Source organism: Rhinolophus ferrumequinum, chromosome 15, assembly GCF_004115265.2.
Source record: "Rhinolophus ferrumequinum isolate MPI-CBG mRhiFer1 chromosome 15, mRhiFer1_v1.p, whole genome shotgun sequence".
Classification (NCBI taxonomy): Eukaryota; Metazoa; Chordata; class Mammalia; order Chiroptera; family Rhinolophidae; genus Rhinolophus; species Rhinolophus ferrumequinum.
The window spans coordinates 8,902,967-8,919,656 of NC_046298.1; the positions used below are offsets into that span (position 1 = coordinate 8,902,967).

General features: G+C 49.4%; 1 protein-coding gene across 3 annotated transcripts in view; it reads left to right on the forward strand.

The window, feature by feature from the left end:
- Positions 1 to 16,690, forward strand: part of SLC6A2 (solute carrier family 6 member 2) — a 45,049-nt gene that overhangs the window by 16,610 nt on the left and 11,749 nt on the right. For all 3 annotated transcript variants that reach the window (XM_033127128.1, XM_033127130.1, XM_033127129.1), the window contains exons 5-6: positions 8,194 to 8,332; positions 16,359 to 16,493. In XM_033127128.1, coding sequence (XP_032983019.1) covers positions 8,194 to 8,332; positions 16,359 to 16,493 — 274 coding nt within the window. The remainder of the gene's footprint in view (positions 1 to 8,193; positions 8,333 to 16,358; positions 16,494 to 16,690) is intronic.

The following is a 16,690-nucleotide window of genomic DNA, read 5'->3' on the forward strand; positions in this document are numbered from 1 at the left end:
TCCCTAAGCCAAGGACCTGGGAGTGAGTCCTGATTATCCAAAGATGGGGTGACTTAAGACTATTTCCATCCCTGCTCTCTCGGTGTAGCAGCGCCAGGGAGATTTGGTTTGGTTAAAAGTGGCTTCTGGAAAGTCTGCGGCTGCCTTGGCTTCAGGGAAATTAGGGTTCTCAGGACCCAATACGACCTCACAGAGGATTTGCGAAGCGTCCTGGACTTGTGTGTCCACCTGCCTCCATCTGTGTTTCCTGTGAACTCCAGTGGGCATGTGTAGTTATGTGTGTTTGGGCATTTTCTGGGAGAGGGTCCATAGTTGTCACTGAATTCTAAATACATCTACGGTCCCCAAAGGATCTGAGGCCCTGCTGTCACTTAAAGCGAGCACCTGTGTAAGTCACAGCGTCATTCCTGGCTCCCTCACCCGGACAGCTAATAGCTTACCGTGCGTATCTGCTAACTTCTTTGTGTGTATTATCTCCACTGAAGCTTCAGACTGATGAGGTTTCTGTGACTCTTACCCTCCTTGCTCACGCCAGGAGGCTGCAAACATGAGCTTCGTTTTGCAGATAAGATGGTAGATCACTGGCCCATGGCCACACGGCTAGTACTGCACAGAGCCAAGATCTGGACCCAGGCAGCTGGCTCTTGCAGGACACCGAGAGTGAGCGTCTCCTTACGCTGTGCCCCGGAGAACTTACTCTCCTCACCCTGCCCCCAGCTTTTCCAGGCAGTGAGACTCCAGAGCCTGTACTCTTAACCTCTCTGTTACATTGGAGTCGAAACTTGGTGGCTGTTAATATTCAGAAATATCGTCATAGTCACAGCTAACATTTATCCAGCTTAACTTAGGTCCCAGCCATTGTGCAAAGTGCCTTTACTATCTTTTAATCCTGACCACTGTGGTCTAAAATCATTGTCATTTTATGAATGAGGAAATAGGCACAAGCAGTAAGTGACTTGTCCAAGGTCATGCAGTATAGAAGTGGCATTTAAAGTGGGTTTGAGCCCCGGCAGTCTAGTTCGAAAGCCCACACTTTTAGCCCAATGATGCTAAAGCCAGGTGGTGCCACCTGGAGGACTTTCAGACACCTTGATACCTGGCCACTATGCCCAGAGATTCTGATGTCATGGGTTAGCGCGCAGCCAGGGCATGGGGACTTTATTAATAGCTCCTCCACGATTCTGATAGCCAGCCAAGATTGAGACCCCTGGTCTTGGCCATTGCACTCTCCCATTTCAGACAGAAGGAGGTTCTTGCTGGGGTCAGGCTGACATCCCTACAGTGTCATGGAGAATCTAGAGCCTCCTTTGTTCTTCTCCTGTAGGAGCATTGCCTCAGAAAATCCCAGAACCCAGAGCTTGCGGGCGGAGGTTTTAGGACTTCCTAGTTTATGAGTGTAGTTTGGACCAGGGGACGTGCAGGATAGTGAGACTGAGGGTACCGCTCGTATGTGTAATTGGTTGCATACTTTCCCCTTTGTCATCTCAGGGGAAAGGAAAACGCCTGATTGTTCTTTTTTCGCTCTTGGCAACCCCTGTTACAAATTAAAATGGAAAAAGATAGCCTCGCCTCTAGTCCAGTTATTATTTTATACCTCCTCTGACGTCTTAAAGGCCAGCAGATCTGCCCCAGCAGAGAGGCACAGCAGGCGGGAGAGGTGAGGTAGGTTTTGAGACGCTGGTTGCTTTCATCACTGCCCTAAACAGCAGAATGTGTTGGATAAAGATGACATTCTTATGTGTGGGCCTGAAGGAGCTAGGGGACATAGTGAGGAGCAGAATCCAAGGCTTATTTCAGCAGCTTTCGCCTCTACCCAGCTGCCCTCTTCTCCTGTTCTCTCTCCTCTCCTGTTCAGCCCTCCACCTTCCCTGAGCTTCATAGCTGCTGTGAGCCAGGCACCGAAGACCCTTCACGTCCAAGTCCCATTTAGTCATCACAGTTTATGTTGGTGAAAAGTATTCCCATTTTATAGGTAAGAATGGGGAGGCTCAGGTTTTAGATAAGAGGCAGAGCCGGGATCACGTCAAAGCTCTCACCCCATACACAGGCCCCTGTCCCTCTTTCTCCTCATCTTGTCAGAGACTCCAATAGGGCGTATCTGGGAGACGCGTGCAGGGGTCTCTGCAGGTAAAAAGGAGCCATCCTTGCATCTCTTGCTCACCTGGAGCCTGCTTTTGTGAGCTTCTAAGTCACTGAGTCATGAGCTGCCTCTAGATGTTTCTTTCAATGGCACATGGCCCTTTTATCCAAATATTTCTGCTTTAAAACAGTTACCCCGTTTCTGTCTGGGGACCCATCAAGTAGGCCTCCTCCTGTGCCAACCCTGAGGAGATTAGTTGTTTCTTTTTCCTCAGAGCCTGCTGGCCAATTCTGTTGCCATCTTGTACTCATTTAAGATGATGGATCGAACATACCATTGAAGGGAACAAAACCATTCTTCTCTCCAGGCTCCAGGCCTGACGCCAAACAGCCAGTGGCTAAGAGAAGCCCTGATGCTCCAGAACTTTATCTGTAAAAGGGCACCTTGGTGAGCATGCCCAGTCATAGAAAGCCTCTACCCCCTGCCTGTTCCTGGCAGGGAGAGGACTCTCCCTCTGCCACCAGCACCCTGTGCTGAAATGTCAAGTGAGAAAGTGAGCCATTTTGGCCCGTAGACATCGGAAAGCCTGGACCGTATGTACACTTCATGATGATTCATTTTCATTAAGCTGCTGGAAAACTCCAGCAAACCCAAACTATGTGTGCCAACCCCCAAGGCTTGAGGCTGCTGGGGAGAGGAGGCTGGGCTCGCACTCCTCTTGTTGGGAAATATATCAGGAGTCTGGCCTTTTCACCAGCGCGATATCATGACAACCACTGCAACCTGCACGTGGGGTCTCCTGGGCCCATTGGGGGGCATTTCAGCCATCTGATCAGTCCCTAGAAGCGTTTTAGTACGTTTCAGGGCAAGAACAGTTGGTTTAGTGCCTTCTCTTCACAATTTTAATTGTCAAATTGAACAAAGGGTTATTGAGCCATTCAACACTTGGCCCATAAAGCAATGGGAAGAAGCAGAATTAAGAATCAGAGGGGTTCAGTACCTGATTCTGGTTCTCTGTCTTTTTAGACAGGCTCAGCCGCTGCCCCCCGCCCCGCCCTCCACCCTCTTCCCCTCATTTCCCTTCTTCTCCTCTCCACTTCCCATTTGTCTCTTTCTCCCTCTCATAGGGCACAGGAAAGGAGCCTAAGTTAGGAGGACATCATTTTTGAGTTGAGACCAGCAGAATGAGAAGTCTGCCAGGCAGACAAATTGGGCTGGCAAGTGTGTTCTAGGCAAAGAGGGACAGACAGTTCCAAGGCAGAGAGTGCTGAGAGCTTCCTCTGATAAGGGAAGGACAAGTGGCTGGCCATTGCCAGGAGCCAAGGCCAGGGCGTGATGAGGCAGGGGACATATTTGGCATGGGACGATTATGAAAGGCCTGAGATTCTGATAGGCTTACATTTGTATCCTTTAGACCAGGATTTCACAGCTTTGAGACTTTTAACACTTTGGGTAGATAGTTTTATGTTGGGGGTGAGTAGTTGAAAGCCACAACGTCCGGCTTGGGGGCTGTGGGGAGGGGTCCCCCTGGGGAGGAGGGACGAGGATATGTCGGACCTTGATCACCCACACAGCTCTGCATGTACGTTCATGCATGCTCACCTGCAGACCTGTATCCTGTACACATCCCCCTTTCCCCAGCATTCTCTCTACCTCACCTGTGCTCCCACAGGCTGGCACAGAAGGTGCCAGCCCCCTCCTCAGTGGAGCCGGCCCCCTAACTCCCTCGGCGAGTTTTCTGGAGGCTCCTTAGCTCCTTGGCAGATGCCTGCTGCTCCAGAAGGCTGGGACTCAATCCTGAAAGTTACAGTTACCATTTGCTGAGCATTTCCTGGGTTCTTGGCATCGTCTCCCATTCTGATTTCATCCTCAGGAGAGAGCCATTTTCCCGAAGAGGGAAGCAGCTCACCATGGGAATGTTTGCACCCTCACCCACTTGTCCACAGCCCTGTCTCCAGCCCCCAGGACACCGCCTGGCTCACAGCAGCTGTGCAGAAAGAGTTTGTGGAATCAGTGAAAGAATCCAGGCCACATTGTAGCTGGTGGTGTGGCAGGGCCAGGACGGGGGAAGCCTGCGTCTGTGTGACCCCAGAGTCAGAATAATCCCTGCCACATTCTTTTATTCCTGCAAATAATAGACACCGATTTTGAATGAATGAAAAAATGAATGAATGAGGGAAGGAAGCATACACAGCATCAGTGGTGGGGCCTCCAGCCCTTCATCTGCCCAGGAAAACATTTTAACTCCTGCCCAAGGATAAGCTGACCAAGTTTCCAGACTCGGTACACCTTCTCCTCCCAAGTCTAGCATCTTCCCATGTCTGATGCACGGCTCCCAGCGAGGACCGCCACCTGCCCCTGATTCTGTGGGCACATTTGACGTCCAGGCTTCCAAAACATTTCAAGCCCACTTTTTATGAGCCGCTCTGCACCTTAGTTTGCTTTAGATCGCCAATTTTATTTTGTCAGGAAAGTAAAGACAGTTTCTGGAAGGTAAATTTGCTCTAAAGAAAACCCATCCTTTGGGCTGGTCTCTAGTTCGGTGAGTCTCACTCAGCTTTGACTGCCCGAAAAATCACTGGGAAATTTAAAAGGCAAGGATGCCCAGGCCCCATTCCTCAATGGTTCTAATTTAATGACCCCAGGGCCCAGATAGTAGTAATTTTTAAAAGATCTTCCGTTGATTCTAATGTGCAGGTTGAGAACTCTGTTCTTGTCAAAAATAGTCTCAAAATTACATTATTTGATCTCATATTTCTCTTTGGGGAGGTAGGTAAAGAGGAAGGGAGGAAGGAGAAGGGAGAGGTAAGGGACAGGGGAGAGAGAGAGTGAGAGAGAGAGAAAGAGAGAGAGACTATGTTGTCTATCTTCTAGCTTATCCGTTGCGTTTGTGTAACTTTCTACCACCAATGTGTCTTTCTTTTGGGTTAAAGCCCCACCCCAGAGACAGACAACATATTAAGCTACTTTTTGCCTTCAGCACTAAGTATGAATGGATTAACGTGCCACTTTCTGATTGGACCCCTGGCCGAGAGCAAACCCTGTAGAATGAGACACAGGGAAGTAAAGCTTCTACATGGGGACATGGGTGGTCCCCCTGGGCAGCATGAGAGAACTGGACAGAAGGGTTGCCCTCCTTGAATTTATGACAAGTCAGGGGAGGAGTTGCTAAGAAGAAGTGCGTGTGGGGGAGACTGACTCTCTTTCCTTCTCAGTTCCCCTTGGTGTGGTCCTGGGTCTCCTTTTTTCTAGAAGATAGGTTGTGAGGTTAGCAAGAAAGGCTGTGAGCCTTTGTTTCTGATCCAGCCATCCTCTCTGAGCTAAGAGGCCTGCCTGCCAGGTCTGGCTTAGCACTGGGGGCCCAGACATGGTTCATCCACCTCCTCATCCTGGGACAGCCTGCACACAGTAGCCCTAAAGCTGGAGGAGCACGCTCTGTGTGGGAAATGAGCCAAGAGCCACAGAACTGACAGGGTTGAAAGATTTCTATTGGGGTGATCTCGGAGGCCTCCCAGAGGAGGTGACATTGGCGATGGGCCTGGAAGAGTGTCTGGAAAGTTGCAGCTGACTGCAGCCTCTGAGTATGAAGTGCAGAGGAGGGCAGAGACCAGGTCTGGATGCCCTTGAAGCTCCCTCGGCCCTCCCAACACTGTGCCTCTTGACTGGAATTGTGGGTTTAGTGCTAACTCCAGTGCTGGAACAGAAGCAGCCCGCCCCCCAAAGTAGGCACTGTGCACGAGCGGTCCCCCAGTGTGATCTGAAGCCCAGGACGGGTCTGCTTATAGCAGGCACCAGAGAGGCATGAATGATTTGGATGCAGAGGCAATACCATTCCAAGCTGTTCCCTCTTCCATCAGAACAGTTCTGCTTTTTTATCTTTCAAAGGCGTGGAATTGTGGTGGGGGGATCTCCCTGCCTTGGGACCTGGCCTCCTATTTTATCAGTTGGTCTTATTTGACCTTGTTTAGATCCTAATAGACTTTGACTAGATACCAATCAGCAGTTGGTCATTTTGTTTGCCAGTCTATTTATTGCCAGTCATACATGCTTCGTTGTAGCATGTATGAGGGGCCTGATATACTTAAGCCTCAAGAACATGTATTCCTTTTTGGGTTTTTTTCTGGAGGATAACATGTTACAGAGACGTGAATGTCATTAAGTGACAGCTCAAGAATGTCACACACTGAACACAGCCATGTAACCGGCACCCAGGTCTGTGTGGACAAAAAAGTAGGCTCGTAGTAAACTTGATAAGCTCAGCAGAGGCCTGCATGGTGGGCCCTACAAACGCAGAGACCAAAAGTAACCACATAGGATGGTCTGAACATAAAAACTCCTAACTGAGAGCAGGTCATGGCGGGTCGTCACGTCCTAGGCCTGTGGCTTCCTTGACAAAGGTCAGTCTTTGCCATAAGAGAGCCTGTCTATTGTTTTTTTGCCTGTAAGATAACATACCTTTGAAATGTCAGCATGATCTCCTTTGCCAGACCCCTCACGGCACAACTGATGCGCCATCTAGAGACCACAGCACCCCTCATCATCATCTTGTTCCCCGAATACCATCTCTGTGTGCCCCAAATGTTAATTATTAACTCTCCTGCATCCACCGATGTAAGAGAAGTGTGTGTCTCTCTGTTTTACTCTTTATCCAATCCCAGCGATTTGCCCCCTTTGCTTTCTCCCGCCCCCTTAATCTACCAGCAATGCATTTCACGTAACCCTCCTTATGTCTCCTCCTTGGATTCTAATGTGTAAAAGAAGCTGCAAAACTGCCATTCTCTGGAGCGTTTTCTCAATCTGTTGAGATTTTGCTTCCCGGCAATTGTCATCAGTTTGGCTCAAATAAATTCATAAAAATTCTCTCCAGGTCTGGACGTTTCTTAAGTAACCAACTGACTGGTGTCTCTGAAGTCCCCACTGTGTCCTGTCAGCCAGACCCACCCCCCCCACCCAGGGTACATCCATCCTGACTTCTAACTTAGGTTTGTTTTTCATGTTGTACTTGACATGAATGGAATTAGACAGAAAGAACTCTTTTGGTTTTGACTTTGTCATAGAATTATGTGTGAGAGATTCAGCCATATAGAGCACATTGCTGAAGAATATTCCATTTTATGCATGCATCATAATTTCTATATCCATTTGCTTTTGATGGATATTTGAGTATTTTGCAGTTTGGGGTTATTCTAAATAATGCTATTATGGACATGCTCGAACGTGTCTTTTGATGAACTTACATACATGTTTCTGTTGGGTAAATACTCAGGAGTGGAATTGCTAGGGCATAGGATGTGCATACCTTTAGCTTATTAGACTTTTCCAAATAGGAGAAACATTACTCTTGTCTTGCTCAGGCTCTAGACAGGGATTCATAACCTCAGCAATGTGGAAATTTTGAACTGGATAATTCTTTGTTATCGGAAGCTGCTCTGTGCATTGTAGGATATTTAGGCTGTTGCGTGCACTGTACGATGTCCCTAGTCTCTATTCTCTAGATGTCAGTAACACCACCGCGTCCCCAAGTTGTGACCATCGAAGACATTGCCACACGTTGCAGTGTCCCCTGTGGGGCAAAATTGCCCCACCACTCCTGTAGAGAGCCCCTATTCTAGACTGCGAGGGCAGGGACCTTTCCGGCTATTTACCAGCCTCTCCCCAGGACCAGATATGCAAGAGGCACTCAAGAGATTTTTGTCACTGTTTAAAAAGCGGCCTTGGGGCAGCTGGTTAGCTCAGTTGGTTACAGCGCAGTGCTCTTAACAACAGGGTTGCCAGTTTGATCCCCACATGGGCCACTGCGAGCTGCGCCCTCCACAACTAGATTGAAACAACTGCTTGACTTGGAGTTGATGGGTCCTGGGAAGAAACGCACTTAAATAAATAAAGTTTTTTTTTTTTAAAAGCAGGCTTGAGCGGGAGGCTCCCCCGATGATTTGCTGGTGCAGGGCAGGGCTGTCCTAGGACAGAGCAGGCACATATGAAGCAGGACTGTGCTGGGCAGCCGGGGACCGTCTCCAACTGTGCACCTTCAGGGACTGGCCTGTGGCCCAGGTCGCGGTCGTCCTCCCTGTCTGATGGCGTCTTCCCTGCTCCCGCCCCTCTCCTCCTGGCAGGCGTGGCGTCCTGCATCTTCATGAGAGCAGTGGCATCCACGACATCGGCCTGCCCCAGTGGCAGCTCTTGGTCTGTCTGATAATCGTCGTCATCGTCCTGTTTTTCAGCCTCTGGAAAGGCGTGAAGACATCAGGAAAGGTAACATCTCTGTTTCTCTTTCAGGTGGGAGGTTGCCCTCAAAAAATTATTTTTTTCTACCGGTAATTATTAGTTCTTGAAAAGAAAGGTGTAACTGGACACACAAAGCTTGGGTTTGCTCCCAGCTCTGCCACTGGCTCGCTGGGAGACCTTGGGCAAATCCCTGTCCTTCCCAAGCCCAGGCTCCCCAACAGTTGGGTGGGGTGGTGCAAGTGGATTCAGGGGTCCCTACGCGTTTCCACCAAACTCCCCCTAAGGGACCTGGGAATGGGGACGGGCCAAGGGCCTAAGGAAAAAGCCTAAAGCAACCTATTGACATGTGTTTGATAAATCTTGAATTCTGGCTTAAAAACTTCATGCAAATGTTGCCTCCTCCTTTGAATATAACCATCGCTTTATGGAGCATCCCCACCCTCTGAATTTTTGAAAAAAAGAGAATGCTCTAGAAGATACTTAGATATATCCTGGGGCTTTGCGCTTCGTCTGACACAGTGCTGGATGCCCCCCAAGGGTCTAGGTGTCCTGGAAAGAGGAGCTCAGGGTTAGAAAACCCAGGAGAGCCTGGCCGGAGTTGGCATTCTGAACCTAGGTGATACTGCCCTCTGTAGCCAGCCCCTCAGTGTGGAGTAAACTCAGGTCACGGCCCCTGTTGACTCTTAGACTTGGATGATGATGGGACCCTGTGATGTCCAAATGCAGCGTGACTGTATTAAAGAGGATATAGCTGGGAGCTGTTCTTTCCAGTGTTTTGGTTAGCTATCGCTGGGTAACAAACCACCCCAAGATGTAGTGAGGTCAAATACCAACCGTTTTATTCTCTCTCCTGATTCTGCGGATGGACTGGGATCAGCTGGGTGGTTCTTCTGCTCTTCTGCGGTTTCGCCTGGGCCACGTAACTGGGGGCTTGACTGGGCTGGAATGTACAACACGGCACACACGTGGATGGCCGTCGGTAGTGGCTGGGAGCCCACCTGGAGCTGTCGACTAGGACACTTTTGTTGCTTGCGCACAGCCTCTCTGCGTGGCTTGGGCTTCTCACAGCATGGCGGCTGAGTTCCAAGAGCATCTTCCAAGCAGACAAGCCCCAATGTGCCAGTATCTCTTTCAGTCTCTGCTTGTGTCATGCTTACTATTGTCCCAGTGGCCAAGACAAGTCTTTTGATAAAGCCAGAGTCGATGTGGGAGGGAACTCCACATGGGCATGGATTCATTGGGGGGGGCGGGGTCACAAGGCAACAATAACCATAATCAGGTATGCGTTGAATTTGTGAGATGCTTCATTAGGCAATGATTGGGAAAGTGGGATACATCAGGGTTCTCTCTGGGACTCCTAGAGTCCTTGGTCAAGCCACTGAAAGCAAAGATAGTGGCAGGAGTCTAGCAACCGGTGGGGATGAAATCTCTCAAGAAGAGCTTGAAATGGAACTCTTATCAGCATGTTGGAGACACAGTGTCTGCCCCAAGGAAGAACCCAAATAGAATGCAGACCACGTCTAGAGGAATTCTGGGATGGAGCACTCACTATCCCAGCATTTAACACACTGTAGGTCTTCAGTAAATATTTATTGAAGGATTAATGAGGAAAGGAGGGAAGGTAAAAAGAAAGGAAGAAGGTTGGGTAGGTGAATAATTCAGGGGAACTTCATTAAGTGTTTTTCGAATTCAGTTTAACTTATTAAACATTTATGGACACCTACTATGTGCCAGGTGTCCTAGTTGTGCTAGTGATGCAAGAATCAGACAGATTTCTTCTTCAATTGTTTTAGAGTCCATGTGTATTACAGACAGGTGTGGGTCAACCAATGTCATTAATTTCTTGAGTCTCTATCCCCCTTTAAATAAACACTTAGTGGTCACAAACTATAGACACTATTATATAGCTTGCTTTTTTAAAAAAAAAAAAAACTTTATCTTGAAGATAATTTCACATTCGGTAGTCAAGTTATATTTTAATAGAAATACAAACTGTGGGTTTTTCACTGTTATTAAATCAATTTAGGGGGACTCCACAATTTTTAAAAAAATGAACCAGGCTAGATAGTAATAACAGAGTGCATCACACATAGTAAAGCAAGAGCTGTCTTGTGGACTTTGTGTTTCAGTTACAGCATCTATGTGTTTATGTGTATTTTGTCTCAATATAGAAGGTATTTCTTATCATGAATTCTCATGGTCAGAGTTACTACAGAGTTAGTGGAAGAAGTTTTTTCAGCTGAGAGGGTCTGCAAAGAGGATAGCGTCTGGCTTAGGTCTCTAAGGACAGATGCAGGTAGAGATAGGATGGAGGAGGGGGTTTTCAATGGAAGGCACTGCCTGAGCAAAGCCACGGAGGAGCGGCACCCCCAGGCCAGGCTTGTCCAGCCTGGCTGCACCCTTCCTGGGGATCAGGGCCAGCGCTCTCCTGGTCTCCTTAGGCCGAGAACTGAAGAAGATGTCTGCATCTTACTACTGTTTCTGCCTGCCACAACCTTCTAATATTGCACTCTGAGATTAAGTTCCCTGCAGCCATGACAGAGAGGTAGAGCCCACCCCACCTAGGTTAGCACTAGACTGGACCAGAGCCTGACTTGTCTGCAGGGAGAGTGAAGCTAAAGAGAGAAGGAGCAGAGTGCACTCCTCCCTCTTTCAAAGGCACCTTTGGAGGAGTCATCCCCTCCCCAGAGGAGAGTAATGAGGGGTGTAGCAGGAGTGCTACACTCCCGAAGCCCCCCAGCTGGAAACACGTCAACAGAAACCACAGCCCACATTTGCGTAAGTCTCCCAGTCCATGGGGAGGGGCTTTGCTCGGCACATTCTTGTTCCCTGTCTCTAATTGTTTTTATAAACTGGCTCAGGAGAAAAACAAGAGCATTGCTTATTTATTCCAGATTGCATCTGGAACAGGACGCGGAGCTTTTCTTAGTAGGCTTGCACAGCCAGAGAGGGGCCTGAAATGAATTACAAATGTTCACACTTCCCATCTTGGCAAGTGAAAGCTCTGCGTCTGGGAAGATGTATGACTCCACTACCAGCAGCCGGGATGGTGGGGAACAGGGTGCAGTCTGAACAGGGGAAAGGGAGGGCTTACCCCAGACCACACATTGTGACCTTGGCGCATTGACCACCTCAGGGTAAAGGGTGGAGATCTGAGTCAGGAGTTAGCCCCAGGGAGCCCGGCAAGTGTGTGCACACCACTACTTCCCATCCTGCCTGCCTCCCCCATCTCAGTCCTTGGCTGAACTGGCCCTTAGCAACTACAAGCCCAGTAAGCCAGCAAATGTGGAGCTGGAAGGTCCATCTCAGGGTCCATCTACTCCAGCCTGGGTCTTGTACAAATGGGGGAACTGGGGCGTAGAGAGGAGCAGGGTTTCATAGCCATCTGTAGCACGGCTAGGACTTGAACCTGAGTTGCAAATATCCAGGAGGACGAGTGATACAGCACAAGGCCTTGTGGTCAGATCCAGGCACCATCATGTCCTACTGGGTGACCTCAGGATTAATGACGCTTGCTAAACCTCAGTGTCCTCACCTGCAAACAAAGTGAGGGCAAGTAATGATGGCGCCAGCTTCTAGGGCTGTTGGGAGGTGGAGTGAGAGGTCCCTGGTGTGGGGCTGGCAGATAGAAATTGCTCGTTAAATGATCCTCGCCTGCCTGTCTTTGTCCCTTTCTTCACACCCCAATCCAGTGCTCTGCTCCCCACCTCAGTGGTTTGCAAACTCTGCAGACTTCCTGTGGGGCTGGAAGGGAGGTGCAAGCCCAGGCTCCTGCCTGCTCTGTTCCCACTGTTGGACTAAACTTTTAGAAACATTGGACTCCTTTGTGCCTGGAGAGAAATCACGACCACGGAACCGGCCAGGGTCAACCACCAAACTCTAACCACTCTACTGCCAGGTTTGGGGCTCTTTGGGGCATGAGGAAAGACAGAATACCTCTTGCATTGTGGCAAGGGTGCTGGGGTTGAGGAGAGAGAAAGACAGACCACTTCAAAGTAAACCCAAGTTCTAGAATATTTAAGTAGAAAGGTCATTTTGTTACTTTTGAGTTCAAGTCATAATTCTAGCCAAGTCTTCTCACTCGTGTGTCAAGACAGGCTGGTCCTGGCTTGCTTTCGTGACTCAATTGGACCCAGTTACAATGACCAGTGTCATTTGCATATGAGCAATGAATGGGCTAAAATATTCACCGCTCAGTGTTTTCTTGAGTAACGTCAGTGCATACCCCTCACCCCATAAATCTTACTATGTCTTCATGATTAGTGCAAATATCGCTAGAGCCCAGTTCCGAGGATTACAAATTCTAAATCATTGGAGGTTAAATTCATGCAGTTTGTAGGGATGAAGCACGTGCATCTATCATTTGTGATTGAGAAGACCTCAGAGGAGACTCCGAGCAGTGCTTCTCATCCTTTCATGCATGTAAGAATCCCATGGAGGGCCTGTTAAAACTCAGAGTCCTGGGTCCCGCCTTGAGAATGTGATGCTGTGGGATGGGAATTGCATGTCTGACAAGCTCCCGGGTGGTGCTGATGCTGCTGGTCCATGGGCCTCACCTCGACCCAGGCAGTCCTTTGCCTAGTACCTGGATCCCTAGCAAGGCTTGCACACCTGCAATGACAGGGACCTCACCACCATACTAGGCAGCTTACTTCCTCTTTAGAGATCTCTATTCATTAGAAAGTTCTTTCTTTTGTGGAGCCAAGATGATTGGCTGTGATTGTCATGGTGATTGTCAGCCATTGAGTTTGGCATTGAGTTTGGGACCATGCAAATTCTAACCTGTAGCCACAGAAGCACAAGATGGAGAAGACTTTGGATTTGAGGTCATAGAATAGTGATCTTCCTTGGGGACTGATGTTGACATTTCCCCAAACCAGTGGGCTTCTCATTGTTCTTTTCATCTCATGCTCAAAGATAGACCAGGTTTGGCTTCTCATGGCCAGAGATGCACGGCAAGTTGAAATTTTGAGAGCAGAGAAGCCTGGGGTGGAGAAGACCCAGTCCAAGTGTTCCCTCTCTTTGCCCAGTGTGCATAGAGGTCACATGTGTGCCTGAGCGAGCTAGTGGCCAAGGACACAAGAGCCTCCCTTTTAACACAAGATCTTAGGCAGCAGAATTCCCTTCTGCTATCGATTCTGGGAACTTTCAACAAGACTTAGATGGTTTCCTTTGAACACGTGTGCATGGACGAGGCAAACTCCTTTTTCTTGATGTTTGAATGCAGTCAGGGTCACCTCTGTCATGCCCTGATGTGCTCCTTGGGGAAAGTGAATCCACATTGGAGCCTGAGGCATGGCCAACACAGGGCTGCCTCCAGACCCCAGGGGACAGTCCTTAGGTCAGACCAGGGGATGTCGTTGTTTTGATGGGTGGAATATCGTTTTCTTGGTGCTCTGCTGGGCCAGCAGCTGTTGACAGGAGTTGTAGGGGAACACAGCAGTTAGCACCCAACAAGAATATGTGAGGGATCCTCCTTGTGCCTGTCACCAAGGAGTTAGGCCCGTGCGTCCCAATTTGGGAAAATAAATCCAGGATTAATGTGAGGCCATCCAGATACAATGACTTCGCTTTCTAAGGCATGTCTTCCTCCTCATTTGCTTTTGGCAATTTGCCCTCCGTGTGCCCCTGGGCCCCTGAAAGAACAGAAAATAGAATCTAAAGCTCATAGCAGCAAAGACTGTCCCCCCCCCACACCATGTAAACGAGAGAGATGTACAGAGGAGACTGTTTCCTCTGCCAATTCCCTCAGAAGATATGACCAACCATTGATGCATTTAATTACTCCTGGACTTATTTGCTCTTTCATTCACTTATTCTTTTACTCATGCTTTGACTTAGTCATTCACTAACTTTCTAATTTATCAATGACCCACTCATCTATCATCTATCTATCTATCTATCTGTCCATCCACACTCAACCAGGTACTTACCTAACCATCCATCTATCCAGTTAACCATCTACCTAACTATATATCCATCCATCCATCCTCCCATCCATTCTTCCATCATCCATCCATCCATCCTTCCATCCATTCATCCATCCATCCATCCATCCATCCTTCCATCCATCCATCCATCCATCCATCCATCCATCCATCCTTCCATCCTCCCATCCATTCTTCCATCCATCCATCCATCCATCCATCCATCCATCCATCCATCCATCCATCCATTCCATTCTTCCATCCATCCATCCATCCATCCATCCATCCATCCTCCATCCATCCTTCCATCCATCCATCCATCCTTCCATCCATTCATCCATCCATTCTTCCATCCATCCATCCATCCATCCATCCATCCTTCCATCCATCCTTCCATCCATCCATCCATCCTTCCATCCATTCATCCATCCATCCATCCATCCATCCTCCATCCATCCATCCATCCATCCATTCTTCCATCCATCCATCCATCCATCCATCCATCCATCCATCCATCCATCCTTCCATCCATCCATCCATCCTTCCATCCTCCATCCATTCTTCCATCCATCCATCCATCCATCCATCCATCCATCCATCCATCCATCCTTCCATCCATCCATCCATCCATCCATCCATCCATCCATCCATCCATCCATCCTTCCATCCTCCCATCCATTCTTCCATCCATCCATCCATCCATCCATCCATCCATCCATCCTTCCTTCCATCCATCCATCCTTCCATCCATCCATCCATCCATCCATCCATCCATCCATCCATCCTTCCATCCATCCACGCACGAGTTCATCAATCCAATCATTCACCTATACAACCATCAAGTCCTTCATCTACTCACCAACCACCATTTTTTTAAGCACCCATGTGTGCCATGTGCTGGGGGTACATTTTGAAAACTATAGGGATTTTGCTTCTAAGGAGCTTATGGTCTGGTGGGAAAGACAGAGGAGGAGGATAAACCCCAGTCCCTAGACATAGCTGGAAAACATGACTTTTCTTTCTGCCTCTCAGTTTTTGTGTTGAGCCCATATCTAAACTTCACCCTCAGACATGTTTGAGGGCTTCTGTTTTTTCTCTAGGGATGTGTGAAGATTCTTGGGGCTGCCAGTGTCAGGACTTTGGGAGGAAGGGCCATCTGGCCCTTAAGTCATATGTCCTCTTGTGTCTCACTGAGTCCTTCTTGGGGCTGGTTACCCAGCCCTGAGCTGCTGTTCTGCAGGGGTACGTCTTCTTTCTGCACGGCTGAACTCCTTGGTGACAGGAACGTGGCTGCCTGGATCAGTGATTTTTAACCTGACTGCACATTCACATCACCAGGGGCAGCTCTGAAAACATACTGAAGTGCAGGCCCCACCCCAGACCAACTGAATCAGAAAATCCAAGAATGGGATCTGAACTTTGACAGGTTTATCTATAACTTCCCCAAGAGTATTCTAGTGTGTATTCGAGGTTGCAGGGGAACACTGGGGAAGCAAACACCACCTACCCTCTCCCCACCTTCCTTCTGTGTTCCTCCGCCTTGGGCAGGGTGGGGGGCAGGGCTTCTCTCTTTAGTCTGGGGATCACCTCTTTCCTTATGGGTTTCTGAACAATGCTGCTGTCCATGCCGCAGACACATCTCCACTAAGATGAAGAAAGGTCAGAAATTTCTGCCCAGCCATTCCCCTCCTTGGGCCCTGAGCTTTGGGGGACGAGATGCTTGAATGAGGGTAGAGGATGGGAGAGAAGTGGGCATACGGGTGGGTGTACTTAGTTCTCCCTGGACCAACTTGCACATCAGGAGAGGCGGCTTGTGGAGGGCGAGGTGTCAGGTGCTGTGAGAACCGGGTCTAGGTCCTCGCACCCTTAGCTCTGACGGCGGCGCTGTGCCTGCCAAGTGCCGCTGACTCCCACTCCGTCAGAGCTGCCCGCGGGTCTGTTCACTCCATCCTGGAGTCTGGCCCAAAGCCTGGCCTAGAGATGGAGCTCATGGCCTGTGCCCTGTGTGGGGGAGGGGGCAGGGTGTGACTGGCTCCAAAGGAGAGGCCTGTGCCCCGCCCCCACCTCCAGCTGCCACCAGGCTGAGGGCAGAGCCAGGCTCCGACAGCGAGTCTGTCCCCTGCTAGGTCGTGTGGATCACAGCCACGCTGCCTTACTTCGTGCTGTTCGTGCTCCTGGTCCACGGCATCACACTGCCTGGCGCGTCCAACGGCATCAACGCCTACCTGCACATTGACTTCTACCGCCTGAAAGAGGCCACGGTCAGTGCCAGGGACCATCCACCCATAGGCCGGGGTGGGGAGGGTCCCCGCGGCTGGCAGGGACAGGAAATCTGCTCCTAGCTCTGCCCCTAACTTTCAGCGCAGCCTGGGACGGTCCTTCCCTGGGATGCAGCTTCTCCACCGGGCCAATGCCAACTGGATTTGCAATGCAGGTCTCCATAAGACCATCCAGCTCT